This window comes from Macaca nemestrina, chromosome 1 (genome assembly GCF_043159975.1).
Source record: "Macaca nemestrina isolate mMacNem1 chromosome 1, mMacNem.hap1, whole genome shotgun sequence".
Lineage (NCBI taxonomy): Eukaryota > Metazoa > Chordata > Mammalia > Primates > Cercopithecidae > Macaca > Macaca nemestrina.
The window spans coordinates 60,656,034-60,683,380 of record NC_092125.1 but is presented as its reverse complement, the minus strand read 5'-3'; the positions used below and the strand labels follow the sequence as shown (position 1 = coordinate 60,683,380).

The window sequence follows — 27,347 nt, the reverse complement described above, 5'->3', positions numbered from 1 at the left end:
GAAAAATTAGCCAGGTGTAATGGCACATGGCTATAGTCCTAGCTACTCAGGAGGCTGAGGCTGGAGGATCACTTGAGCTCAGGAGGCCATGGCTGCAGTGAGCCATGATCATGCCACCGCACTTCAGCCTGGGTGACAGAGTGAGACCCTGTATCAAAAAATAAGTAGATTGTAGACTTGAATGTGAGAGCTAAAACTATACAACTCCCATAAGAAAACATAGGAGTAAATCTTAGTGCCCTTAGATTTAGTGATGGTTTCTTATATATAGCACCAAAAATGTGGCAACAAAAGAAATAGCTAAATTGGACATCATCAAAATTGAAAACCTTTTTGCTTCAAAGGACATCATTAAAAACTGAAAATATGACAGGGCACAGTGGCTCATGCCTGTCATCCCAGCACTTTGGGAGGCCAAGGAGGCCGGATCAACTGAGGTCAGGAGTTTGAGACCAGCCTGGCCAACATGGTGAAACCCTGCCTCTACTAAAAATACACAAATTAGCCAGGCATGGTGGTAAGCACCTATAATAATCCCAGCTACTTGGGAGGCTGAGGCAGGAGAATCGCTTGAACCTGGGAGGCGGAGGTCGCAGTGAACTGAGATTGTGCCATTGCACTCTAGCCTGGGCAACAAGAGTGAAACTCCATCTCAAAAACAACAACAAAAAACCACCACACGGCTGGGCGCGGTGGCTCACGCCTGTAATCCCAGCACTTTGGGAGGCCGAGGTGGGCGGATCACAAGGTCAGGAGATCGAGACTACGGTGAAACCCCGTCTCTACTAAAAATACAAAAAATTAGCCGGGCGCGGTTGTGGGCGCCTGTAGTCCCAGCTACTCGGGAGGCTGAGGCAGGAGAATGGCGTGAACCCGGGAGGCGGAGCTTGCAGTGAGCCGAGATCGCGCTACTGCACTCCAGCCTGGGTGACAGAGCGAGACTCCGTCTCAAAAAAAAAAAAAAAAAAAAAACCACCACACACACAAAATGAAAATATAACCCCAGAATGGGAGAAAATGTTTGCAAAGTATATGTTCAACAAGGAACTGGTATGCAGAATATATAAAAATTCTTACAACTCAATAATAAAAAGACAAAATATTTTAAGATGACCAAAAGATTTGAATAGGTATTTCTCCATGGAAGACATACAAAGGGCCCATAACCACATGAAAAGATATGCAACATCATTAGTCATCAGGGAAATGCAAATCAAAACTACAATGAAATGCCACTTCACCTCCACTAGGATTACTATAAACAAAAAGACATAATAACAAGTGTTGTCTGGGATGTGGAGAGCTTGGAACCCTCATACATTGCTGGTGGGAACACAAATTGGTGCCAGCACCTTAAAATGTCAAACATAGTTATGAACCAGCAATTCCATACCTACGTATATACCCAAGAGAAATGAAAACATATGTCCACGCAAAAACTTATACATGGATGTTCTTAGCAGCATTATTCATAATATCTTGCAAGTGGGATATTATTAGCTATATTTAGTTATAAAATAGCCCAAAGTGGAAATAACCCAAATATTTATAAATTGATGAATGGATAAATATAAAATATGTTCTAGGCAAGGTGCAGTGGCTCATGCCTGTAATGCCAATGTTTCAGGAGGCTGAAGTGGGAGGACTGCTTGAGTCCAGGAGCTCGAGACCAGCCTGGGCAATATAGGGAGACTCCATATCTACAAAAAATTCAAAAATTAGCCTGGTGTGATGGCATGCACCTGTAGTTCCAGCTACTCAGGAAGCTGAGGTGGGAGGATCACTTGAGCCCTGCAGGTGAAGGCTATAGTAAGCCATGGTTGCACCACTGCACTCCAGCCTGGGTGACAGAGTGAGACCCTGTCAAAAAAAAAAAAAACAAAAAACCTGTTCTACCTACACAATGGAATATTATGTGGCAATAAAAAGGGAATGAGATACTGATACTACAACATGGATGAACCTTGAAAACATCATACTAAATGAAAGAAGCCAGTCACAAAGACCACATATTTTATAATTCCATCGATAGGAAATGTTTAGGATAGACAAATCTATAGAGTCAGAAAGTAGATTAGTGGTTGCTGGAGCTGGGAAGAGGATGGGAATGGAGAGTGACTGCTAATGGGACTGGGTGTCTTTTTGAGGTGGCGAAAATGTTTTAACTTAGATTGTGCTAATTGTTCCACCATTCTGTGAATACAATAAAATGCACTGAACTGTATACTTTAATGGGTGACTTATAAGATATATGAATTACATCTCAATAAAGCTGTTTTTTTTTTTTTTTTTTTAAAAAAAAGGCCACAGAGGCCTTCACAGTGTGGTAGAAGTGAGGGGAGATGGACACGGCGGAAGGCTCTGGACACAGATCTTGATCCCCTGATGTGGCTACTTGCAGTTCCTGCCAGACCAGACCCATCTCTTTGCCCCCAGAGGTGAAGTGTCCAGTGGACCTTGGTTTTTCACTTCAAGACCAGTTTTGGGGTCAAGGCTATTTCAGCATGGCATGTAGTAAGAGTTTAATAAATGCTTGGTGAATGAACCTACATTGCATCAATGTGCAGGTCACTAGAAGTACTTAGGGCTGGAGCAGTCTCTAGGGCTGGGGAGGGGATCTCAGCAGGTTTTTAAAGGAAGGGACAGAACTTAAGAGCTCCTAAAACGTTCCTTCAGAAGAACCCTGAGTCCAGAGGAGAGTTAACTCATCCCTTACATGCAATGAGAAAAGTCTCACATTTTTTCTTTAAATTCTTGTGCTGTATGCATCCTACTCTGTATTTCCAGCTTGTTTTAATTTTAAAATACTGTAAATTGCCATTCAGTAAAACGGATGCTTCAGGGAGTTGTGCTGTTTATTCTTGCATCCTGGAATACCTGTGGGTGTATGCTGCTATGTTCTTTCAGAGGAGCTCAGTCAACAAATATCCCCCGAGTGCCCACTGTGTGCTTGGCACGAGGGGTGCTGTTGCCAACACAGGATCTGCCCTCATGGGACTTTCAGTTGAGAAATGAGTGCGTAGCCCCGAGCTTGGAGGAGAGGACAGAATTGTGGGGGGTAGAGTTTGGAAGCTCGTTAAGAACATTGCCTTAAATGAAGACCAACATTTATGCTCAGTGTTTTACTAGCAAAAGGTTGAAAACTGCCTAATCTAATAGTGGAATGGCTAAGCAAATTATGGTGTTACCATGTAGTAGGATATTATGTAACTATTTAATAATAAAAAACAATACAGGAAAAGGCTTATGAAATTTTATGTAAAAAATCTTCCAAAAAAACTATATATAGTATGGTCTCAACATGTAAAACATATTCAGAAAAAATGCCAGCATAGAATGCCCCAAATGCTAGTTGATTTGGAAGGTAGAATTATGGGGGGGATTTCTCTCTCTCCCCAAATTGTCTACAGTAGGTCGGGGTTCTGTTATTAATAAACATTACATCTTTGATGCGGGAAAGCTAATGTGCATCTGCATGTGGGGCAGGGCTAGAGATGAACCTGGAGTAGTGGCTACACAGTAGACCAGGGAGGAAGGGCTAGAGATGAACCTGGAGTAGGGGCTACAGAGTAGACCAGGGAGGAAGGGCTAGAGATGGAGATGTGGGTCTTCCTACAGGAGAGGTCAAAACAAACCCTGAGTGAGCACTGAGGGAGCTGGTGAAGAAACCACAGAGGGCTGAGGAGTCTCGGAGGGCAGGAGGAGGAATTGGAGTCAGGGATGAGGAGAGTTCAAGCGTCATGGAGCTGGGCAGAGAATCTAGGCAGAGCAGTATCTGGAAATCCTTGGAAGTCAAGGAGAGAGGTTGAAAGAGGAGCCCTTAGTGTAAAACCTTATCTCCTTCCTAGAGGGTTAGATTTAAATGAGACATAGGAGAGTGATTTAGCTATACAGGCTCTGGAGTTGGGCAGACCAGTTCAAATCTCAGTTTCAGAACTGACAGCTAAGTGACCTTGGAAAAACCGTCTAACCTCTCTGAACCTGTTTCCCCATCTGTTAAATGGAAACAATAAAAACCATTAGGGTATTTTTTGGATTAGATGAATAATGCACAGAAACTGCTTTGCATAGTGCCTGACACATATATGTACTATTTTTTTTTTAAGAGACAGAACCTTACTTAGTCACCCATAGCTCATGCAACCTCAAACTCCTGGACTCAAGTGATCCTCTATCACTTCAGCCTCCACCATGCCTAATTTAAGAAAAAAAAAAATTCTGGCTGGGCACAGTGGCTCAAGCCTGTAATCCCAGCACTTTGGGAGGCCGAGATGGGCGGATCACGAGGTCAGGAGATCGAGACCATCCTGGCTAACACAGTGAAACCCCGTCTCTACTAAAAAATACAAAAAAAACTAGCCGGGCGAGGTGGTGGGCGCCTGTAGTCCCAGCTACTCAGGAGGCTGAGGCAGGAGAATGGCGTGAACCCAGGAGGCGGAGCTTGTAGTGAGCTGAGATCCGGCCACTGCACTCCAGCCTGGGCGACCGAGCGAGACTCCATCTCAAAAAAAAAAAAAAAAAAAAAAAAATTTCTAAAGACAGGGTCTTGCTATGGTGCCCAGACTGACCATGTACTAATTGGATGATGTCTATTATTATTGGTTTACTAGAGTTGTTAATATTGTACAAAATATCTTTGATCTATAAAGAGCTTCTCCTGGTCCTTTGGGCAGGGCTTTCTGAGGGGAAGACGACCTCCGGGATGCTCACCCTGCCCTCTTCCCCTCTCGTCCCCAGCTGTTCCCTCTGCCACCATGAGGAACATTTTCAAGAGGAACCAGGAGCCTATTGTGGCTCCTGCCACCACCACCGCCACGATGCCCATTGGACCCGTGGATAACTCCACCGAGAGTGGGGGTCCTGCGGAGAGCCAGGAGGACATGTTTGCCAAATTGAAGGAAAAGTTCTTCAATGAGATCAACAAGATTCCCTGTGAGTGTTCCTGGTGGCTGAGAGGGTGGGGCAAGGCTAGAGTCTGGGAGAGGTGAAGAAGCGTTGGGGATACCACTGAGATGTGATTGACTGGGCTCTTTCCTAATGCTTAGATTTCAGGCTGGGTTTTTGGAGAGCCCTTGCAGGAATCAGGGAGGGGGAAGTAGGGTCTGCCATTAATGTGGCAAACAAGGGGGTTTATGCACTTCAACTTCTCAGGGGAAGAAAAGTTCTTATAAAACTGTCCAAAGATGAAACCAAAAGGCAATGAAAAATTATGAAACAGAAGTCACTTTCAAGTTTGCCAATAATACTTTGAAATTTATGTTGGAAGATAGAAAATAAAAGCCCTCGCTGCTTTTGAATTTCTGGCAGAAGCTGTATAGGAGACACCAGAGATGCAGATTAAGGGGCAGCAGTCACACTGGTGGGAGATGGTACTTCAGAACCACGGAGAGCAGCTCAGGACCTATCCCCAAACAGCTGGGTTTTGCAAAGCCCAGCAGTGGTCTAGGTCCAGACTCAATCTTACGGAGCTTGGCCTGCCTATCCAGCTATGCATCACGCCTCTCAAGACTTGGCAAAAGGGGTGGAGGCCAAGGGACTGATAAGCATCATCCCATCCTCTCCAGTGTGAGACAGTACTCCACAGATCACACTAGTAAAACTCAATAGAGCTAAACTGATATTCTTCCATGCATGCACCTACTTGCTACCTCTCAGCTAACGGGCTATGCCAACAAGGGCAGTAGGCAAAATCAATCAATCAATAAATAATAAATAAAAAAGCAAGGTATTAATGAAAAGGCATGCAAAGTATATGCAACTTACATACAAATCACTCATGGGTGTGTGGCTTTTAAAATGTGGGGTGTGGGCATTGTGGGAGGGCAGTCACATTCCTCACCCATTTTTGCCAATGCTACGGGGTCAGGGGCTGCAAGACATGGCACTGCTGACCCCGGGATCTTCTCTGTGTGGGCAGTACCACCCTGGGCACTGATCGCCATTGCTGTGGTTGCTGGGCTCCTGCTTCTCACCTGCTGCTTCTGCATCTGCAAGAAGTGCTGCTGCAAGAAGAAGAAGAACAAAAAGGAAAAGGGCAAAGGCATGAAGAATGCCATGAACATGAAGGACATGAAAGGGGGTCAGGTAGGGCACATTGGTTGTGAGGGGGACTGGAAGGGGCTCAGCCCAGGCTTTCCTGATGCTGAAAGGGTAAGCAAAAGCTCCTGGGCTTCCACAACCAAACCTCCTCCCCTCCTTAAAACTTGGCTCTCTCAGTTACATCTCTAGTATAACACCATCTACCTAGAGGTCCCTGGGAGGGGGTGCCTTATTCCTGTGTTAGCATGAACTCATCCCTGGAAAGACAGTGAAGAACAATATGTTGACCCCCCCAGTGAGGCTACTAGGACAAAATGTTGGAAAGAGACACCCCCCCACCAGCAAGACACCATTGGGTAACCCTGTGTTTTCCTGCCAGAGAGACTGAAGGACAATATCTCATGGGAGGCATCTAACTGGGCATGGGGCAGGAATCAAATGAGGCAGAAGAGTGGCCCTGAGGCACTAAGACAGAGCCAAGTAGAATCCATCATTAATCATATCATAATTTAATTTATTTTCCCCTGTCTTTTGGTGTTGGTCAGTCTAGAAAGCTCCTTTTCTTGTTTTAAGTTTGCAGAGGCCCCTGCGTGCTTCCCTTTCCCCCATGTTTGTTTGGGGGTGACTAGGAGGAATCTTTTGCTCAAGGAATCCATATGGAGGATGGAGGGAAGGGCTTGATCTCAGAAGCCAGGGATCTAAATGACCTTTGAGTGCACGTGTGTGTGTATATGTCTGTGCACATGCAGGTATGTGTGTGTATGTGGGCCCAAAAGGAACCTGCAGTGTGTGTGTGTGTGTGTTGGGAGGGGTTCCAGGATGACTTGGGTGTAGCCCTTCCTGGTCTTGATGAGTGGCTGTGGTGACTTTAGGGGCTGGTTTGAGCTGCAGGATTTTCTCTTATATCACTTTCTTCTTTCTCTCTCCACGTCTGTGGGCTCACTCTGCTCCTGTCTGCCTGGACCGTACTTCTGGTATGTCTTGCCCAGGATACGTGGGGCCTGAGCTGGGGAAAGTGTTTGGGAGAGGGCTTACAAGGGAAGCAAATCCCACCCCCACCCCAGCCTCCAGAAGCTATGAAGCACTTGGCACGGGGCCTGGTCCCTTGGCGCACTGTGCCTCAGAGGCAGGAGAGTGGTGCCCAAACCAGTCATGTCTCAAACACAGGGCTGGGGGTAGAGGAGCTGTCTAGGGGTTCTGATGGGCCATGAAGGAGGGTCCCATGGCAGGGCCACATTCCCTCTTTTACCCCCACCACACACAGCTCTGAGTCAGGGTCTACCACAGAGGGGCTGGTTTCCCATCACCCTGCGCCAAGCCAGGCTCCTCTGTCCTCCCCTTTTAACTTGTTCCCTCTCTCCCCCAGCTCCCACAGGATGACGACGATGCAGAGACAGGCCTGACTGAGGGGGAAGGTGAAGGGGAGGAGGAGAAAGAGCCAGAGAACCTGGGCAAACTGCAGTTTTCCCTGGACTATGATTTTCAGGCTAATCAGGTATGCAGGGCTGTGGGGGCAGAGTGGGGAATGGGGAGAGACCTGAGAGTTGGGTGGAAGGGGGATAGAAACAGCTCCCTCGGAGATGTGTGGGCGCTGCTCTTCCCTTAGAATGAGGCAGGCTGGAAACGGCAGGGCCTATAGCTCTGGACATTGATGCTGGCTTGGCCACCAGCCTGCTTTGCGAAAGGTTCCAAGTTGATTATGCTATTAACCTGCCCACCAACCTTGGGCAAAGCAATTTCTCTTTCAACTTCAGGTTCCCTAAATGCCATTCCAAATTCCTTGGGGTGGAAATGGAGACCAATTTTCCTCTCTAGCACCAGCCTGCCTCCCCTCATTCCCCTGCCCCAACTGCCTCCTCTGGGAAGGAATTGGTAGGAACTGGGTCTGGGGCCAGTTGTGGTATTGGAACTGTCCTGAGACTCAGGCCCCTTCTCCCCTCTCTCTCCACAGCTTACTGTGGGCGTTCTGCAGGCTGCTGAACTGCCTGCCCTGGACATGGGAGGCACCTCAGACCCTTATGTCAAAGTCTTCCTCCTTCCTGACAAGAAGAAGAAATATGAGACCAAAGTCCATCGGAAGACACTGAACCCTGCATTCAATGAAACCTTCACCTTCAAGGTGCTGAGGGCTGGAAGGGTGACTCCAGCTCCCTCCCTGATCCCAATTCTCCACTGAGTTCTACAGACCTTTCCTTGGTCTTTAGCCATTGCTCAGCCTGGAACAATGGCAGCTTGGACTGCAGGGCCCCCCTGGCCTCTTTGGAGGATGGGGATCCCTCCCACCCCACCCTCACACTCTGCTCCCCAAAAGCCCTGGGTCTTTCTCTGTCTCCGCACACTAACTGGGACCCTGTGGGCTGGAATAGAGGCCTCTGCCCATAGCACCCCTGGAGGTGCGTGAATCGCTCCGGCCCCCTCTGATTCTGCTTGTGCCCTGCAGGTGCCATACCAGGAGCTCGGGGGCAAAACTCTGGTGATGGCCATCTATGACTTTGACCGCTTCTCCAAACATGACATCATTGGAGAGGTAAAGGTGCCTATGAACACAGTGGACCTCGGCCAGCCCATTGAGGAGTGGAGAGACCTGCAAGGCGGGGAAAAGGAGGAGGTAAGAGCAGAGATGAGGCCAGGTCGGGCAAAAACACGAATGTACAAGTGGGCTTCCACCTCTTGGCATGATGGAAATAGGATGGGCTTTGGAGGCAGGCGACCTGGGTTAGAATCCCAGCTCCACACTGCCTGGCTGTGTGAACCTGGGCAAGTTGCTTACACTGTTTGGACTCGGGTTCCCTCCTTTAGTCTTTTTTTACAGATGAGGATTCACTACCTGCATAAAGTGCCTAGCGCAGTGACTGGTATTTGGTAGGTACTCAAATAAATACAAACGCCATTATTATTGTTACTCCTAAGCTTCTGCTATTACCTAAGGCCTGTGATTCATGCCTCTGTGCCTCAGTTTACCCATAAGGAAACTCATGTTTGTTCTAAAGGATACTCAGCAGAGGGACTTGTCCTCCCAGAACTGCTACAGCATCCATTCACTCAGTAAATATTTGCTGAGCAATTGCTATGTACCTAAAACTCCATTTTAACCATTCCTCCTTCTGGGCACCAATCATTTGTTTTGGCCAGGGCCCTGCTACCCAGCACACTCTAGGCAGTGATGGAGGGCTGAGTAGAGAAGCTTAAGACATCCTTTTGTCCTTTTTGTCCCCTGTGCCTGGGAGGAAGTCCAGCACACCTGAACCAGGACCTGTGTGATGTGGTCAGTCTTGCCCTGGGTGGCTTTGACTTTGAGCAGCTTTGACTCTGCAGTGTGGTGTTGGCCTTAGGAATTAGGAGCCCTGGGTCCTTGGCCTGCCTGCAGTGCTAAATTGTTGTGTGACTTTGAGCAAACCATGGCCTCTGGGAACCTCAGTTTCTCATTGGTTACGAAGAATTCTTGTCTTGTTTACATGAAAGAGTTGCAGTGATAGTAACAAAAGAAGGGATGCAAATTGCTCCGAAAACCACAAATCATACTACAAGTGGAATGGTCCACAAGGAGAGACCTTGGTGGGTGGGAGTGTTCAGGGAAAGAAGGCTTCTGAGACATTCAGTCCCTCAGGGCCCTTGGAGGTGGACATGTGGCTAACCCCTGGGCTTCTTGCACCCCTTTCCACCTTACCAGAGCCTGGGGTAGGAGCCCAAATATACTGCCAACCTCCCAGATCTCAGATCCACCCAGGGATCCACAGCTGTCCTCTACCCCCCTCATCCTCAGCCCATGGCTCCTGAGGTCCCAGCCTGTCACTTTCAGGGACTTTGTTGTACTGCATCAGGGGGCCCCAAGATCAGATGCTGGAAGACCTTCTCAGCCATCACATATATGGGGACTGGTGATGAGGGAGGCAGGGACACGTCACTGCCTTGCTAATTTTGGCAAGAAAGAGGCCAGCCATGAGAGAGGCACTAGGATGGCTGAGATGACCCAAGTCCTGCTTTTCCCCCGGATAGCCAGAGAAGCTGGGCGACATCTGTACCTCCCTGCGCTATGTGCCCACGGCTGGGAAGCTCACTGTCTGCATCCTGGAGGCCAAGAACCTCAAGAAGATGGATGTGGGCGGCCTTTCAGGTATGTGGAGAGCTTCTGGCTGCCATTGGGTGGCACCAGCGAGCCAGTTAGCAGAGTTTGCACACTCCAGTGAACAGGAACAGTTTGCTGCCCTGGGACTGAGATGTCTCCTCGAGGAGCGGTGGAGCCTTGGCTTCCCAGCCCCTCCTTTTCTCCAAGGGCCCCTTGTCCCCGTCAGAACTGCCTTCCCAGTGCTCTCTGGCCTTGCACTGTGGGCTACAGAGAAAAGGATCAGAGAAATTTCATCCCCAGATAAGTTCATGACTTACGATTTTACTTCTCCCAGGTAAATGGGCAGGGCTTCGCCTAAAACGTGATACCACAATCGGGACATGTTTCCAGAAGAAGCTGTAGGCTCTGCTGGCTCTGCCTTGGAAAGGGGAGGGTGAGGGAAAGGGGTGGAAGATGCTCTGAATATCACATTTACCTGGCAGTGAATGGGGCTGGCCATGGCACAGGGCTCTGGAGAATGAAGCCTGCTGCTTCAGCCGCCTTCCCAGAGAATCAGCCCTGGGCATGGGCTCCAACCAGCATGTTTCAATGCCAGCTCTGGCTCTGTCACTGACCTGCTGTGTGACCTAGGGCAGGTCATTTCTGTTCTTTGGCCTCAGTTTCTCGTCTGCAAGATTAGGAGGATTGGACTGGGATCATGACCCAGCAGATGTGTGTCCTGACTTTAGCACTCCCCACCCCCTCCCCAGCACAGGATCACAGATGAATCCCCATACCCTTTCTCACAAGGCCTTAGATTCAGAAATGCCCCCCACCCAATGCTTCAGGAAGCCACAACCAACTGGTCAGAGTTGGTCCTTGAGGTGAAGTCTTTTGCCACCTTTGAACTGGATGGCGTGACTTGGGGCTTTCTGAGGGCCTGGTCTCAGCGGAATGAAGACCCCATCTTGACCGATGCTCTGGGCAGGCCTTGGTACATTCGGCAGGAGGGCTGGGGGCTAAGGGGAACCTCTCTGGGGTTGGGATTCTCCCTCCGCAGACCCCTATGTGAAGATCCACCTGATGCAGAATGGCAAGCGGCTCAAGAAGAAGAAGACAACCGTGAAGAAGAAGACCCTGAACCCATACTTCAACGAGTCCTTCAGCTTTGAGATCCCCTTCGAGCAGATTCAGGTGCTGGAGCCCTGGGGTCCTAGGCATGGAGCAGGGTTTGGGGAGGCAAATATGTATGGGGAGGTTGAAGAGCGGGAACTCATCCAGAGACCACGGAATAGCCTTTCTTGGTGGGGGAAGGCTCGAGGTCTAATGGTGCCTAGGTGGGATCTCCTTCCCAAGTGCTTCAGGGATCCCCCTTTTCTGATGAGATAAACATGAACTAATTCAAAAAATTCTGCAAATCATTCCTTTAGGACTTGCAGGACCATGGTCATGCGCACAGGTGTATGGGGGTGTAGCAAAGGTGCCAGAGGTGTTGGGAGCTGGCTGAGAGGGTGGGACTGGCCGCTGCCACCTCCATCCTCTCCAGCCACATCCTGTCTTGGTCATCCCTGCCCCACTTCTACTGCTCTCTAGGTCCTTTCCATCTACTCCTCTGATTTGCTTCCTCTCCTCTTTCCCGCCACCCTTCCAGCCTTCTCCACTCTTCCTTCCTTCTCACCAGCAAGCTCTGTAAATATTGGAGATGAGGTCTGGTTTTTACCATTTCCGGGTATGAGTGGGATCTGGATATGGTAGGACAAGAGGCCGACCCACCCATTTGGGAGGGGAGTCAGGCTCAGCTGGGGGCTTGCAGAGTGGTCGATTATCATGGAGTCTTGGTCTCTCCTTCTTTGTAGTAAACTGATCCCACCCCCTCTCCTCCCCATAGGAGGGCTGGGGGCAAGGGTGCAAGAGAATCTTCAGAGTTGGTACTGTCATCTATGGAGATGTGTATGATGTTATTGATGGAATACTTCAAGGGAACATTGGGCAGCTCAGTGATAACGTTAATCCAAGAGAAGTCCTCATTACAGAGAATTTTACATCTAGAGCATCCTGACACAGGCATCTCAAATTCAACATTTCTAAAACCAATGTAATGTTCTTCTCCCTACCTCTTCCCAGCCAAGCCTGTTTCATCTGAATTCTGTTTTCAATGAATGACCCCACAGTCCCTCATCTACCCAGTGGCCCAAGTCAGAAACCTGGACATCACCTTAGACTGACTGTTTCCTTTTTCCTTTCTCATTTATCCAACATACTTTACTGAGCATTTCCTAAGTGCTAGGCACTTGCTAGGGGATGAGGAAATAAGTGTGTAATCGACACGGTCCTTGCTGTCAAGGACCTCACAGCAGGAGGGCACCAGTAAACAGTCTAGTAAAGCACAATGAGACGACAGCTTCAATGTCCATGAAGTGGAGGACTGTAGTGAGGCTTCCCAGAGAAAGCTTGGTCCTGAAGGATGAATCTGAATTGGCTGGAGTCACAGGAGAAAAAGGCATCAACCATTCAGCAAATCCAGCTGATCATCAAGTCCTCTTGATTGTCTCTCTAAATACCCCTCCAACCTGGTTTTGACTTCCCATCCCCATTGTGCCTGCCTTGGTTCAGGTATTTGGGATCCATCCTCCCAGACCCTCCAGCATCCTCCGACAGGTCTCTTCCCTGCCATCAGGCCCACTCCTCCTTGAGTGAATCTTCCACCTCAATGCCAGGGCTCTCTCTCTCAAATGTCCACAACACTCCTTTACTTAAAGTCGTCAGGAGTCCCCTACTGCTTGCCTGAAAGACAAAATGCAAACTCCTCAGCTGACCCCAACCTACTCTACCAGCCTCATTTCCTGCCCCACTGCTTCTCACCCTCTACCTCAATGACTGATTATCTAATGTTTCTCAGATGCCAAATGTACTCTCAGGTCTCTATGCCTCTACGCAAGATAATCTGTTTTCCTGGAATCCTCTTCCTTCTTTTGTCCTCCTAGAGAAATTCTCAGACTTCATGTCCCAGTCACCTCTTCTGTGAAGCCTTTTCTGATTGGCCCTAGCAGGACTGTCACCTCCTCTGAGTTTCCACAGTACCTTGTGCCTATCTCTCTAGCATAACCTTTATCACTTCATGTTGTAAGTTTTCAGTTACATGTCTGCTGATCTCATTGAGGTGAAATTCATCTTTTCATTTTTCCTTCCCTCTTCTCCCCCTACAAGTGCTTAACAGTGTCTAGAGCACAGTACACCCTCAATAAATGCCCAGTGGTAGAAACAAAGGCTGCCAAAGGCGTGGCCTCTGCTTCCATGTCAATTCAGTCTTCACTGGAGCACAGATAAAACCAAGGAGCCTCAGGAGGCCTTTCCTTCCCAATCATTTGGAGTAGAGGTTGATGGAGGATAAATTTGGTCATGGGATCCCACGTCTCTGTCTGCCAACTCCCTCCCTCCTTTGTTTTCCTTGCAGAAAGTCCAGGTAGTGGTCACTGTGCTGGACTACGACAAGCTGGGCAAGAACGAAGCCATAGGCAAGATCTTCGTGGGCAGCAACGCCACAGGCACAGAGCTGCGGCACTGGTCTGACATGTTGGCCAACCCCCGGAGGCCCATCGCCCAGTGGCACTCGCTCAAGCCTGAGGAGGAGGTGGATGCACTCCTGGGCAAGAACAAGTAGACAGCAGCGGCTGGGACCCCACACCTTTCACGGACACTGACAAGATCCAGAGCTATCAATACCTCAGTTATGCAACCTTAGAGGTTTTCTTTTTTCTTTCATTTGTTGGTGGTTGTGTCCTTGTTTTTCCTTGTTTTTCTCTTTTTAAAGACCAACTTCCCTTTGATGGCTGTGTGAGGAGAGTCCCCTAAGAGGTGAAAGAGAAGCCTGGCTCTGTTCATGGTCCCAGGAGCTGCCCTTGCTGCATGCCATCACAGTTCCCCCGACTCTTTCAAAGCTTCACATCTGCCTCACCCCAAGCGAGGTCCTCTACTGGCGCAAGCTTGCAGCACTTCCTGTTTTTTGAGCCTTTTGGACCAACAAAATGGCAGCACATCCTGCTTCCTGACAGGGAAGGCATCACAGTGGCTAATGATCCGTGTGTGTGTGTGTGTGTGTGTGTGTGTGTATGTGTGTGTGTCATGTGTGGTGTGTGGTGTGTGGTGTGTGGTGTGTGTCTTTGAGCATCTCTCTTCATTCCTGGAATGAGCCATGGACAGTAAAGTTGTGTGGGAAAAGAAGGCTCTTTGGGGACCCTGACATGAAGAAGTCCACTAAGTGGGAGATCTTCTCTCATCTATGGCAAAGTCTCAGGATCCTGTTCAGATGCTGGGGCTTTCATACTCTTCTTGGTGGCTATTTGGGAGGCAGCAAGATGTGAAGACTGGATGTGTTCAGAACTAGGACCAAACGATGCCATCAAAGACTTCCTCCTGCCAGTCATGGTTTCCCCAGAAGTGTGGTTCCGGGGACATTCATGGATATGAGCTATTCACTAGTTGGGTCAGACTCTAACAGGGACTCTCAGTCCCAAAATCTCACTCTTATTGACAATAAATATCAAACTATGAAGAAACAGAAGTCCTATTACCAGAAAGACCAAAATTAAACTCCTGGATCATCACCCCATCCAGTGGGAAACACAGATGCTTTCTCCCTTTCCAGAATATAAGCAGCCCAGTTCATTTGCATTTATTCCCCACTGTGCTTTTGCTTCTGTTTCTCTTTTAAGTGGAGCAACACTGTCTGAAGACACGTTATCTGTGCAGAGCCAGAGAACTTTAAAAGGAAAGTTTAAATATTCTTAGTTCCCCTGAGGTCCAGGTAAGAAGGGGGTGGTAAGAAGAGGATGGGGGACAGATGGCTGAGATTTCCTGGGTGGAGATATAGGGGAGCACTGGAATTCCCTCCAGACTCCCACTCCTTGCTTCCTTGGCCTTCTGCCCTCCATGCTGGAGGGCTGATAGGTAGCTGGAGTGGCCCAGGGAGACCTATAGGGAGGACTCGTCCTACCATTAGGGGGCTTCTCTTTATGAATACTAAGAAACAAAGGGCATCCATTCCAAATAAGTAGCAGAGGAGACCTTCTGGGGTTTCTACCCATGCTCAGTTGTGTCCCACTCCCTGTTCACCTTCTGTCCCCAGCACTGATATAAAAGCCATATATATGTTAGTCAGGTTTGCACTGAGTCTTCTTCCAAACCTTCAGCCTGGACAACAGAGTGAGGTCCCCTTGTGGCCAGAGGCCATCCTTCCTTGCCTCCCTTCCTTTGGCCTCTCTCTTCCATCCATGAAGCCCTCAGGCCCTTGCCATTTTTTCACCACAGAAAACTCATGGCTTCTCCAGAAGCCTGAGTATCTCTCTTTCCCAGTACAAATGGCAGCATTTCTATCCTGCCCCATCTGGGCCACTTCAGCTTCCTGTAGACACCCGAGACAGATGGACAGTGTTGGAGGGAATCAGGCTTTGGGGATCCAGCGTGAAGAAGTTGCAGAGTGTCTTTTTATTTTATTTTAAAAAGGGGGAAGGAGCTTTTGGTTTTGCTTTGTGTTTTGGATGAAGGAGTGGGGGAAATGAGGGAATACCCCCACCAGAAACAGACTGGGAAGCCTCCCTGTCTCTCGGAGATCCTTCTTTGTCTTGTTAGTGGTACATGGGAAGTTATATTTTTACTGGTGTGTGTGTGTGTGTGTGTGTGTGTGTGTGTATACTTAACGATGGGAAGGTAAGACTCTGATCAGGATTATGAACTGTGGTCCTTGGGACCAAAGGTGTGGTCATGGTAGAGAGTTGTAGGACAATAGGGTGCTTTCAGAATTTGGGTGGCCACAGAGTGGGATTTCCTGGTATGGACATCAGAAGTCACTGGACTCTTCTCCCATCCCCAGAGTTGTGGGATTTTGGTGCTTTCTCAGGGTCTCTCCCCAGACTCATTCTCCTCACCCATATCCCACAGACTCATTCATGGAGACCCCCTTGTCAATATCCCCTCTACCTTTACTCCTTTGCCCTTTCCCAATTCACCTTCTACCACTTGGGATTCTTTTCCATTCATGAACTTCATTCAGCCCTTCCAAAGCCCAAGATTTGCACTCCCTTGACAGGGAGGAAAGGCAATGGTAGGAACCTCTGGTGGTCTGGGTGTCCATGTGCCTGGTGACCAGGGCTGGATTTTATTACTCTGAGCCCACTGCTAGTGAGCAGCCTTGAGGGGTGGGGACAGGTTGCTGAGTGACTTTGAATCTTGGCACCAGTGTGGAGCCAGTGTGGGTGTGGGGAGCAGTGCCTTCCCCAGGTCCCAGCTGGTCCTGATGTGCCATCTAGCGGATGGCATCTGTCTTGGTCCATAGGCTTGGTGGGAACATGCTTCTGCTTGTGTGTTTTCCATACCTAAGGACTGACATAGCTGAAACCACAGGGCATCATGCCAAACACTCACTGCTGGGCAGGTTTATTTCTGGGGATGTCAGGGTACTGGGGTGTAGGCACTAAGCAGGATAGAGTTAGGGTGTTTGGCTAGTAAGGCGTTCTGGACGCCTCTGGGGCTATAAGTTTTCATCTCAAAGTCTGTTCCAGAGAAAGGAAAGTAGTATAGAGGTGATTTTTAGAGAAGCTGAGACCATGAAAATCTAAGCCTAATCCCACCCAGAAACTGGGATAAGGTCTGAAAGCTTGTTTTCTTCTTCCTCCCTGAATAATTGTTCCAGAAGGGATGCTAATTCTGTCAGAGCTACAGACAGGTTTTTGGACTTTGGAAGTGGAAGCTGAGGCCTGGGGAAGGCTGGGTAAGGAATGCTGGGGCAATCCCAGACAGTAGGCAGGTGCTCGGCATGAATGAGAAGTGACTTTCCTAGAGTCCCTCAGCTGGAGGATGAGACAGCAGGGATTAGGCCACAGTCTCAGATCCTGATCTTTCTTCCTAGGAAAGCATACATAACTTGTGTCTCTGCGGAATCAGTATGGGGTGATTTTGCTGGCCCAAGGCTTCAGCGAGAGGGAGAAGAGGGGTCGCTACAGCCCTCCTGTGGGTAAAAGCAGCTCTCTTATAAACCTGCCTCCATGCAGTGGGGTGGGGGGGTAAGGGCGGGTGATAGCAAAGAGGTTGATGAACCTCCCTGGGTTTGGGGAGTGACAGTTTCCATGTTCCCTTAATGTCCTAGGTTAATTCATAAGGCATCTGAGTCCTGGGTCTCACCCAACCTCATAGAGAAAATGCCTGTACCTGAGGGCATCCCCTCCCACTCAAAGGTACAAAGAGATTGAGCCAGGAACTGCCCTCATATCCTCTGCTCTGCCTCTTCCCTTCCCTTTCCTCTGCCCCTCCCACTTAAAGCTGTTTGGGGCCCTTTCTCGGAGCCCTGGGTGGTGGCAGGCAGGGAGGAGTCCCAAGATCCTGGTGGCCCAGAGCCCCATTCTGTGGTTGCCAAATAAAAATATGGATGCCCAGTTACATTTGAATTTCAGTTCAACAACAATTTTTAAGTGTAAGTATGTCCTAGGCAATAGTTGAGACATATTATACTAAAAAATAATTCGTTGTTTATCTGAAATTCAAATTTAACTGGCCATCCTGCATTGTGTCTGGGAACCCTGCCCTATGACTTTTCCCCTCTCCCTTTGGTCCCAGGGGGCCAGGAACCCCAAGGATTTGACTTAACCAGTTTTTTGAACTGCAATATTGAGAAGGGGACACTGTGACTTGAAGACACATGAATTACTTTATTTTTTAAGCAACAACAAAATAAGAACCTTCTGAAGCCATTTGAGCCTCATCTGCCCCCATCCATGTATATTTAATTATATATAAAAGAAGATAATTACCTAGAAACATATGAACAGAATCTTGTTTAATCAAGATGCATGTCTATAACTTTCTGTAAATAGCCGCATGGCAATGCTGAGAGTCCCCTTGATCCCCAACCTCAGACCCATTTTACAGAACTGGTTGAGGCTGCTCCTTTGATTTTATGTTGTGTAAAGTCTTTGTCCCCCAGCCCCACCCCTGCCTCCTCCCATCGGGAAACCTCCCCATGGGAGTCATCAGTGGGCGGGAGTCGGTGCCTGCCCCAGTCCAGCCCTGCCTCGGGAGATGCTGGAGGTCGCCCTGAAGGCCTGTTTGCTGCACATCTGTCTGCAGAGCCAACCCTTGGGGCCCGGTGCAGTGTCCAGCCTGGTATCTGGCATCCCAGTAGCTTCCGTGTTCTGTGTATGTGTGTGGTGTGCCCCTTCCTCCCACTGTCTGAATTCACTGAAAAGCCATAAAGGGGACCTCCTGCTGGAGACTTGGCCTCCCTTGGCTCCTCCCAGGAGCCCCCGTGTCCCTCCAACTGGCTCCCCACAGAACACTTGTGAAGGGCTCACCTGTTGTCACCCCCTCCTGCTCCCTCAATCCTGTGTCATGAGAATGGATGGTGTCCAGGGCTTCCGGTGGGGCCTTAGGCGATGCCCATGATGGCCCTGCCTGAGCTGGCTTCCTCGGCCTGGGTTCACAGTTCAGCTCCATCTCTATGCTGGGCGAGGAGCAAGCAGCAGTGGGACTCCATGGTTCTGGATACCTTTCCTGGGGTCCCTGTGGAGGCAACCAGGATTTTCAGGAGCAGCCAGTCAGTGGCTCAACCAGGGGCTCAGTCAGGGATGACAGAACCATCCCTGCTTACTCACCTCTGTGGTGTGAGGGTCGTGGGTGGTGATGGAGGAGGGACTCAGGGAGAGGCTGGTGAATACAGGGGCTGATGCTCTTTTCTCGTGTGTCCTCCTGCAGTCTGACAGAAAGCAGCCCAATAGCAGGGCGACCTCAGGGCTACCAGGGCTCCCCTGAGAGTGGGGTGGGCAGGTCCAGCTGTGAGGGAGGCTCAGAGGCTCAGGCAGAGCAGGTGTGGACTAAGCCCGCTGACCTTCACACCTGCTCCCCAGTGAAGCCCCAGTCAATTGCACCAAGTAGCAGAGAGGCGAGTAGAGGGGCCTGGGGGCTTCCGAGGCCTCAGGTCATCCTGTTGAACTGAGACGGACAGGTAGCCCCCCTGCCTGCCGCCCCTGGCCCCATGGGCACCTGAGGGCAGTACTGCATGGGAAGGGTCCAGGATGCCTCAGGCCTGACAACTGTGACGAGTATGAGGAAGGATGGAGAGAATGGGAGGGTAATCAGGCAGGGCACATTCGATGAGGCCAGAGGTGGCGAGGCAGGCTTGCCCTGCACAAACCACAACACATGAGCACAAAGAAGTCCCAGGGACTTTTGTGCTGGGACATGAAAGAGTGAGGAAGGTGGAGGGGACCATTTCAGAGCAGGCTGGAATCAGGTGTTTGGACGCGTGAAGACATGTCTTGCTTCCTCCAGCTCTCTCTGGGGCCCTCCCACTCTCCACACCCATAGCAGAGACAGAAATTGAGGCAGGAGTTGAGAGAGTGTCTGTCTGGTGAGGTGATGGGAGCAGTGTGCGTGGGGCACCAGGAGTTCCTCCATCCTGCCTGCCTTAGCGATCAGGACTGTAGTGGGGCCTCTTCAAAGATGCTGACCTTTCTGCCCTGACTCCTGCCCATCTAAGGACTTGATTTGTTGCTTTCTGAAAACCCTGGGGCTGAAAACTTCAAAATCAGGGCCTGGCAGAGCCTAGCTTCCCCCAGGTCAGCCCACCAGGAGCCCTGCCTTTGTCTCCATAGGAAGGACACATGTACAGCCCGGCCCCCGGCCCATTCCCCACCTCTGCTTGGCAATGCTCTCCATCTCCCTTATGTGGACTCTTGTTCTTGTCTGATCTCTTGTCAAATTGTTATTTTGTAATGAGCTGCGTCTCCTTATTAAAGAAATGAGCTGAAAGAAACCTGGGGGTGGGGGGTGTCTCTGGTTGTTTTTGCTGCGCTGAGGTGGGGGTGAGGGTGTGGGAGCTGCCTGTGAGGGTCAGTATGGTGGGTGAGGGTGGTGAGATGGTCCTGAGGCTCTGGCCTCTAACCCAGAATCTCCCTTCAGGGAAGCACCAAAAGGGGCTGAGGTCCCCTCTCTCCTGGGGTTGGGGGAAGACCAGATTGGCACTCTCGTGGGTGCTGGGGCCCACACATCTCCTGAGGACACATGCCAGGCCTGTGGAATTGTGGGGAGCATGGTGGTGCCGGGGAACATTGTCTGGGAAGCTGCGTGGGGTGATGGTAGGGACTATATTCTTGAATTCCCTTCCAGTAGAGCTGGGCTTAGGGAATAGCCACAGTCTGACCCCAATGACAAGAGGGAGGCTGGCCCTGGGAAATGGGAATTTGAAAAGTAAGAATTTCTACAAAGTCCTCAATTGTCTCTTTGCAAAGAACTTGAAATGTCTTTAACTTCTAAAGCAAAGGTGTTAGGGACCAGGGATAGGGTTTCAGAATTTTAGGGAAAGGGAGAGTAGGGCAGCATTGCTCCCAAAGACCAGGGAAGAGTAAAACTCTTTCTTCAGTTCCCACTTCCACCTGTCTCATCTCCTTCAGGAGAGACCAGCGGCTACCGTTTTCAGTTTACACCAGCACCTGTCCTCCAGGAACACCATTGGCTAGATGTGTGTTTGTCCATCAGGTCCAACAGCATGGGGGCAGTGAAGGCAAGCCAGGGACGGGAGCTGCCTACCTGAGGGAGCATGAGCCCAGATCCTTTAACATCTATCCTGTCTTGCTGCTTCAGTCCCTGAGGCTGGGTAGGGTGAGGGGCATGAGCCTTTCAGCAGGACTGGGATTGATCACCTGAGGGTCTCCTGGCTGAGAATGTGAGCTTTTTACTCTGCTAATAGGCTGTGGCCTTCTCCTTTCCCTTGAAGAGGGCTGGACCACGTGACAGCTAGGTGATACTGTCTCTGCAGACCTTACTACAACCAGTGGGGGTCAGAAAGAGAAACATTTGCAGTCTAGGAACCCTTTGCATCGGTCATGCTTCTTTGCCTCTGTTTTGCGCCCCAGGACAGGACTGAATTCTTCAACCATGACATCAAGTGTGTTTGTTCTGCTGCTGCTTGGGTTGCAAACAGCTGGGTGACAGCAGGGGAAAAGAATCTTCCCTCCCTGACCTCTCACCAAGTCAGTGACCAGGGATTTCTGCTTGGCAGGAAACACAAGGCTGAGCAAAGCCAGAGGCAGGGCTTGCTGGATGGAGAAACCAGACCCAGATCCTGGCTGCCTGGGGTCAGACCTGGCCACCTACGTACAAACCCTGCCAGCGGGCCTGAACAGCTCCTTTCTGGGCATGGCTCCTTCATTTTGAGTTTAGATTTAACCTTCAATAACCCCCAAGTTAACTACATTTGTAGTTTGGAACTACAGAATAGTTCTGGATCTCCCGACTTAAACAATGACCTCATGAAGACTGTTATGTATACAGCAGATGACTAAGGGTGGTGGCAGGAGACTTCCATGAGCCCGAGGAAATCACCACCTAGACCTCAGCTTTCCCAGGTGCTAGTAGTCACCTGGATGGCCTCCTCACCCTTGTCACTTAAACCTGGTGTCTTCCAAGAACTAACCACACTCTTAGTTACTTGAAGCTTGGAACCTTGATATCTTATGGTTCTTTTGAACTCCAATCTAGGCTTCTCCTTGGCCTGACTCCATTTAGGAAATTCCTTGATTCTACCAGAGACCCTTATCAGTGGCCATGACTCACTGTGGCTGTCCCTGGGGAAGGGGCCTCTATGTGGACAGGAGTTGTAGCAGGCTGGTGGGCAAGGCCCCCACCAATGGTAAAGAGGATGTAAAATCACAAGAGGCTGCCCCAGATGTGAGATTCTATAAATCCCATGCTCTGAACTGTGGAGACAGTCACAAAGTTAAAACACAGTTTTATTTACTCATTTATAAATACTGTTGTGTTTACAGGCATCATATAGATGTGAATATTATTATTCCCAAACTTTGAAACACAGAATACTCAATACTATATAATAACAACCAGTAAAACAAAACCATTCATCTTAGGGTTGAAAGGCCACTCAAAATTGCATAAAAATACATTCAGTTCACAAAGCAAGTCTGGCTTCTTCTCCCTAAACACCCCCCAACCCCACCCCATCCCAGGTGTATTTACAGTGGACTGAAGTTAATCCATACAACTCAGCTGAAAAACAGTTATATCTGGTGCGTTAACCTTGGTGGAAATAGGGTGAAGGGTGGAGTAAAGACACAAAATGCTACCACTAAAATGGGAGAGGCATGAAGACACCAGGGTGATTCTTTTCACCCCTGTTGATCAAAGTCAGGGCAAAGACAAGAAGAAAGGAAAACCATAAAGCCAAAGTCTTGAGTGTGAACTACTCAACTGAGCATAGGCTGTATCTTCACCAAGAAGGATGCAAGGGTGAAACATTCTTTCCTTCCTTCTGCAGAGAAATCATTGCCTGGTGTGCCAGCCAGTGGTAGGCACAACCTTTCAAAAGTTCAAGGGATGCTGGCTAGAAAAGGAGGTATTCTGGATTGCTGCATCCTCTCAGAACCTTCTCCTACTCCGCAGCCTGCCTCCTGGTGTCTTTTTTCCTCCAAACTCTCTTTATGTGGCCTCTCTTCATCAGAAGGCAAGCAGGACTCGGTTCCAGGTTTCAGTAGAATGGGAGAAAGGACAGGCAAAGGCACAGATATTAGGCGAGAGTCAAGCTACTTCTGGCCCTAGCATGTCCCTTGTTCAGGAACAGTGGGCCCAGGGGACCGGCACTCTGACTCTCAACTCTGATTTTGGGAGAACATTAGCGGCTCTTAAGAGGCTCCCCACCATCAGTGTGCCTTTCCTGGATCCTTGCTCTTTGAATGGGCTGAGCTGTTGCCACCAGATGCACTGATACACTGATTAGGTTTGTGCTGGGAAGACACACTTCTGTTTTAAGCTATAAACAGTCTCAGGACAAAGAGTAAACCAGATATGGCTACTCATGGTCTCCTTGGCCAGGCTATGGAGGAGTCATACGGGCCTACAAGTCAAACCTCATCTCTGAGGGGACATTAGCATAGCCAGGGAGCTTTGAAACTGGGAAGAGGGGACAGTGGTGGTGGTGGTGGTAGTTGGTATATCCAACTTCTCCGGGAATCTTGGCTGATTCATGGAAAACCACCTCGCTAAAGCACCCTCGGCTCCAAGTGAGAAAAGCAAGGAATTAAGAATGTGGAGGCAGGTGAGAGGGAGAGGATTGAAGTGTATGTTTATCCTGGAAGGACATAAGAGCATCCTGATGTCACCTTAAGGGGCCACCCAAGCAAATCTTTATTGGAAACATCAGGGAAAAATTTGGAGGAGAAATAACAGAAAATATCACTCTGGCAGATTCACAGTCCAAAATGATAAGCAGATGAATTGGGGAACGGCTCAAATAGGTCCTTTGGGGGATTAGAAGGGAGGGGGAAAAAACAAAAGATAGGATTTAGTAATATACTTGGATAAAATTGGTTCCTGAGTTCTCATTTGTAATCAAGTATATGCCAGACCTCATTTTAAAAGCTCCGGGCTAGCAAATGTGCATGTGAACACACATAAGCTAGATGCAAGAGTTATCCCCAAATTGCTAAACCTTTTTAGGTAAGGCCAAAACATTCATTAATGGTATTGTCTTTAGACACACCCACCTCTTACTTACAGTTCTCCCGAAGGAGGGCTTCCGGGACACTGGGTTGTAAGCCAAACCTGGGTTCTATGTTTGCCCTCAACCCCAACTCTCCAAGGAGAAGTGAATGCATCTTCTTTTACCATGCAGCTGCTGGCTGATGGTCAAGATTCTGTGTTTTTTCTTAGGCCTCAGAAATCACCTCATTTCTAATAGCTGTGACCAACAGTTCCTGGACTACAATGAAGTTGAAGTTGATCTATTTTCCAATCTAATCAGAACACAAGAGATCAATAGCTGTCCCTGATAGGGTCTACTACTTCCTGAGCAGTGTCAATACCCATTAAGGAAGCTGATTAAAATCTCTGCTCAGCTGGAGCCTGAGGGATGAAGTCACCAGTGAGACAGAACTCATCTCTGTGTGCCAAAGCTTTGGTTCTGTGAAACTCTCTTCCTTCCCAGTACTTGCAGCTTCCACCCTGCTCTATGTCCAAAGCCCCTGGGCCTTCTGCCTTCTTCCCATCGCAGCACACAGCCACCTCCACTTCCAGGGTCTCTGCCCTTTCACTCCAATTACACCAGGTCCTGTAGGAGGCTTGCAAAAGCCAAGTGCTGTTCCATGCAATGTGGTTGTGTGGACTCTGGGTTTGTAAACACTTACTGCTTTGGTAGTCTCCTCTTCAGACCTACTTTGAAGGAAAGATCATCTTGAATGGTATCAGAACCTCCTACTTCTGATAGTCCAAAATCCAGAGGGGGAGCTCAATGGAACTAAAGATTGAGGTTCTTATCGAGGAAAATTTTCTTGCTGCTGTAAGGCAGAGTTCAAGACAATGAACCAGATGGTGCTAAGCAGAAAAACTATTAGTCTGCTATTTGGGTGTGAAGAGCCAATGTAGATCACATTTTGAGAAAGCTGAGGAAAGGTGGTTGAGGAAACCTATGAAGCAGCGGGTCTGTTTCCTATTAAAACAACTTGTCCAAAGGCTGCCTGCAACAAATTGCTTTCTATCCATTTCTCCATGAGCTCCAATTTCCACCTCTGCAGGCTTTAATATTCTTACCAAGCCATCAGGAGGGAAAGCCATTGCAACATCATTCAATTACCCTCAATATTAAATTCACTTCCCAACAAGGATGAGAAGTCAACCTTGATGTGCTCATGTTAAACAGTTTAAATCCAGAAGAAAACAAAAAATTTTGGACTTGGATTTTTGAGATTAGAATTTTTGAAGCAGAAATCCCAATAAATGTTCTGATCTTCCTAAGAATGAATAAATCACAGAATTTTAAGCCAAAAGGAAAGGGCACATAAAGATTATCCAGTCCAACCTCATTTTACAGACAGGGAGGGTGACCTGCCCAAAGTCACATGACTAAAAGGAGAAGGTGTAGTAGCCTTGGAATACAGATGTTCTGACTTCTAGGGTCTTATCTTTTTCTGTTGCCTTTTTCTGTCCTCAAAGCTGCCTTTCTAATTGGGTTGGAAGAACTCACATCTTATGAGGGGTTAGACCCTGCCTTGAAAATCAGTATGGTGGGTTGGGCATGGTGCCTTAATCCTGTAATCCTATCACTTTGGGAGGCCCAGCTAGGTGGATTGCTTGACCAGCAGTTCAAGACCAGCATAGGCAACATGGCAAAACCCCATCTCTATAAAAAAATACAAAAATTAGCTGGGCATGGTGGTGCATACCTGCGGTCCTAGCCGCTCGGGAGGCTGAGGTGAGAGGATCCCTTGAGCCTGGGAGGTGGAGGTTGCAGTGAGCTGAGATCACACCACTGCAATCCAGCCTGGGCAACAGAGTATGGTGACTAAGATCTGCAATAATAACTGGGCCTAGATTTAGGCCAATTGCACCACCTCTGATTGGTAAGTGTGTGCTTAAAGTGCGGTCAGTGCTGGCATAAACAATGGGGTTTGAGGGCCCCTGATGATATCTCTGAGGGAAGGATATCAGGGCTCCTGCAGTGTTACTTCACTGAAAAGCTCCAGTGGAACCAGTGGCTCATCCGGTAGAGTAGAATTTCCCTTTCCTTTTTGCTTAAATGCTGAATCCTTTCTGCTTTCTTTTTCCTTTTTACACCTTTGGAGGTGCAAAGCCACCTGGAAGCTGAATAACTGGCAACACTTTAAATAGTTCTCTCTTCTTCAGGCTTCTTCTGCTCACTCCATGCCCACCTCAAGGGTGCCGACACTCACCAGTGGCCTGGACTGAAACACTGGCCTTTCTCTGAGAGGAGACAGTGTCTGTCTGTCGCTAGGAGAGGCTGCAAAGGGGCCAAAAATCCAGACACCTAACAAAGTACATGCCTTTGAGAGTTTCTTCTTCCATCATCTTTGGCTCAATTAAATGCCTCTAATGAAGAAATGGTCAGTAGTTCACACACACTTTCATGGGATCCACAGACTATTGAGTTTTAGCTTCCTTGCTTCCTGAGTGGAACCATCTAATAAGCACATGGTTTGAGGAAGGGAAATGGGTAAAATGTTGCAAAACAGTGATCTGAAATCTCACTAGTGGCCTCAGATAGCAATATATGAATCTAAGTCTTCTTAAACTTGGGGTGGGAACTAGCACAGAAACCACAGAAAACCCAGAAGAGAAGCAAACACATCCTGCAGTTGGAAGACAAGGAGGTTCTAGTGAACATCAAATGAGAATGGCCCACTAGAGAATCTAGTGCACTAAGTAAGCCCAAAGCAAGTCTATTCTTTAGATTCTTTAGTGGCAACACCCTGAGATTTGCGTAACCCTTTCTCTAGAGACTGGGATGGGGCTAGGGGTCATCACACTCTGGAGCTATCTGGAAAGGGATCAGCAGCCCTAGAAAAACAAACTTTAGCCACAGAATCTCTGGAATGGCCAAATCATTACTTTCAAAGGTGTGGCTCGGTTTTTGAAAAATAACAAATTAATGAAAACAGAGTTGTGCCAAGAACATTCTCTTTCCCATTCTGATATTTCATGTAAAGACTCTAAGTTAAGTGATAAACCTGTGCCACATGTTGTTGGCCAAGTCTGCAGCTATTGATTCAGCTTGAGCTGTTTGGACATGAGTGTCCAAACCAGCAGGTGAGGACTGAGGATGTGGCCACTAAAGAGGCCAGTGGTAGGTACCTGTCCAAGCAGCACAAGAAAAGGGAGACCTGCTGATGCCAGTATCCAGAGAGAATTGCTGGCTAGTAGAAGGCCTATAACTACCACCTCATGGGGCTTCCAGACAATACAGTTGTGAAGGAATGGTATTTTATTTCTGGAGATAGACCAGAAATCAGTTCATCTAATAAAATTAAATGCGTAAGAGAAAGTACCTGAAATTACCTAGGACAGTTTACACTTACTTTCATGAGTTCCTGGCCATAGAATCCGGTATTCCTGAGATTGAAAAGCTTGCAAATTTCTTGTCACAAGGAAAACTTTCTGGCAAGAAAAGTCAGCTTTAACATGAAAGGGCCATGTGAAGTGGCAGGGGTGCAACACCAATCTAAGAGTTTTGAGAATCTGCCCCCAGTGCTTTTGAAAGGCACAAACAGATCTGAGGGGACTCTCTGTAACCCCTTTCCCTGGTCTATTGAGTGGAAAAGGGTCAAGATGTATTCCCAATAATCCAATTTTCTTTTCTTGAGAAAGCAGTATCATCTTCCTTCCCCAATATTCAAAATGTTCCAGGATAATCAATAAGTCAACACCTTATGTTGATTTCCTCTCCCAGAATGAAGGAAATGCTTATAGTGAA

At 48.5% G+C, this 27,347-nt stretch overlaps 2 protein-coding genes across 8 annotated transcripts in view; one reads left to right on the top strand and one right to left on the bottom strand.

The window, feature by feature from the left end:
• The window catches only part of LOC105484740 (synaptotagmin 2), a 127,819-nt gene extending 101,638 nt beyond the window's left edge, over positions 1-26,181 (top strand). For all 4 annotated transcript variants that reach the window (XM_011746639.3, XM_071078140.1, XM_011746638.3 and 1 more), the window contains exons 2-9: positions 4,738-4,932; positions 5,918-6,084; positions 7,415-7,534; positions 7,991-8,158; positions 8,480-8,647; positions 10,036-10,153; positions 11,145-11,278; positions 13,539-26,181. In XM_011746639.3, coding sequence (XP_011744941.1) covers positions 4,755-4,932; positions 5,918-6,084; positions 7,415-7,534; positions 7,991-8,158; positions 8,480-8,647; positions 10,036-10,153; positions 11,145-11,278; positions 13,539-13,745 — 1,260 coding nt within the window. In that variant the 5' untranslated portion in view covers positions 4,738-4,754 and the 3' untranslated portion in view covers positions 13,746-26,181. The remainder of the gene's footprint in view (positions 1-4,737; positions 4,933-5,917; positions 6,085-7,414; positions 7,535-7,990; positions 8,159-8,479; positions 8,648-10,035; positions 10,154-11,144; positions 11,279-13,538) is intronic.
• The window catches only part of LOC105484741 (protein phosphatase 1 regulatory subunit 12B), a 238,801-nt gene continuing 229,739 nt past the window's right edge, over positions 18,286-27,347 (bottom strand). For all 4 annotated transcript variants that reach the window (XM_071078087.1, XM_071078082.1, XM_071078090.1 and 1 more), the window contains one exon: positions 18,286-18,634. In XM_071078087.1, coding sequence (XP_070934188.1) covers positions 18,311-18,634 — 324 coding nt within the window. In that variant the 3' untranslated portion in view covers positions 18,286-18,310. The remainder of the gene's footprint in view (positions 18,635-27,347) is intronic.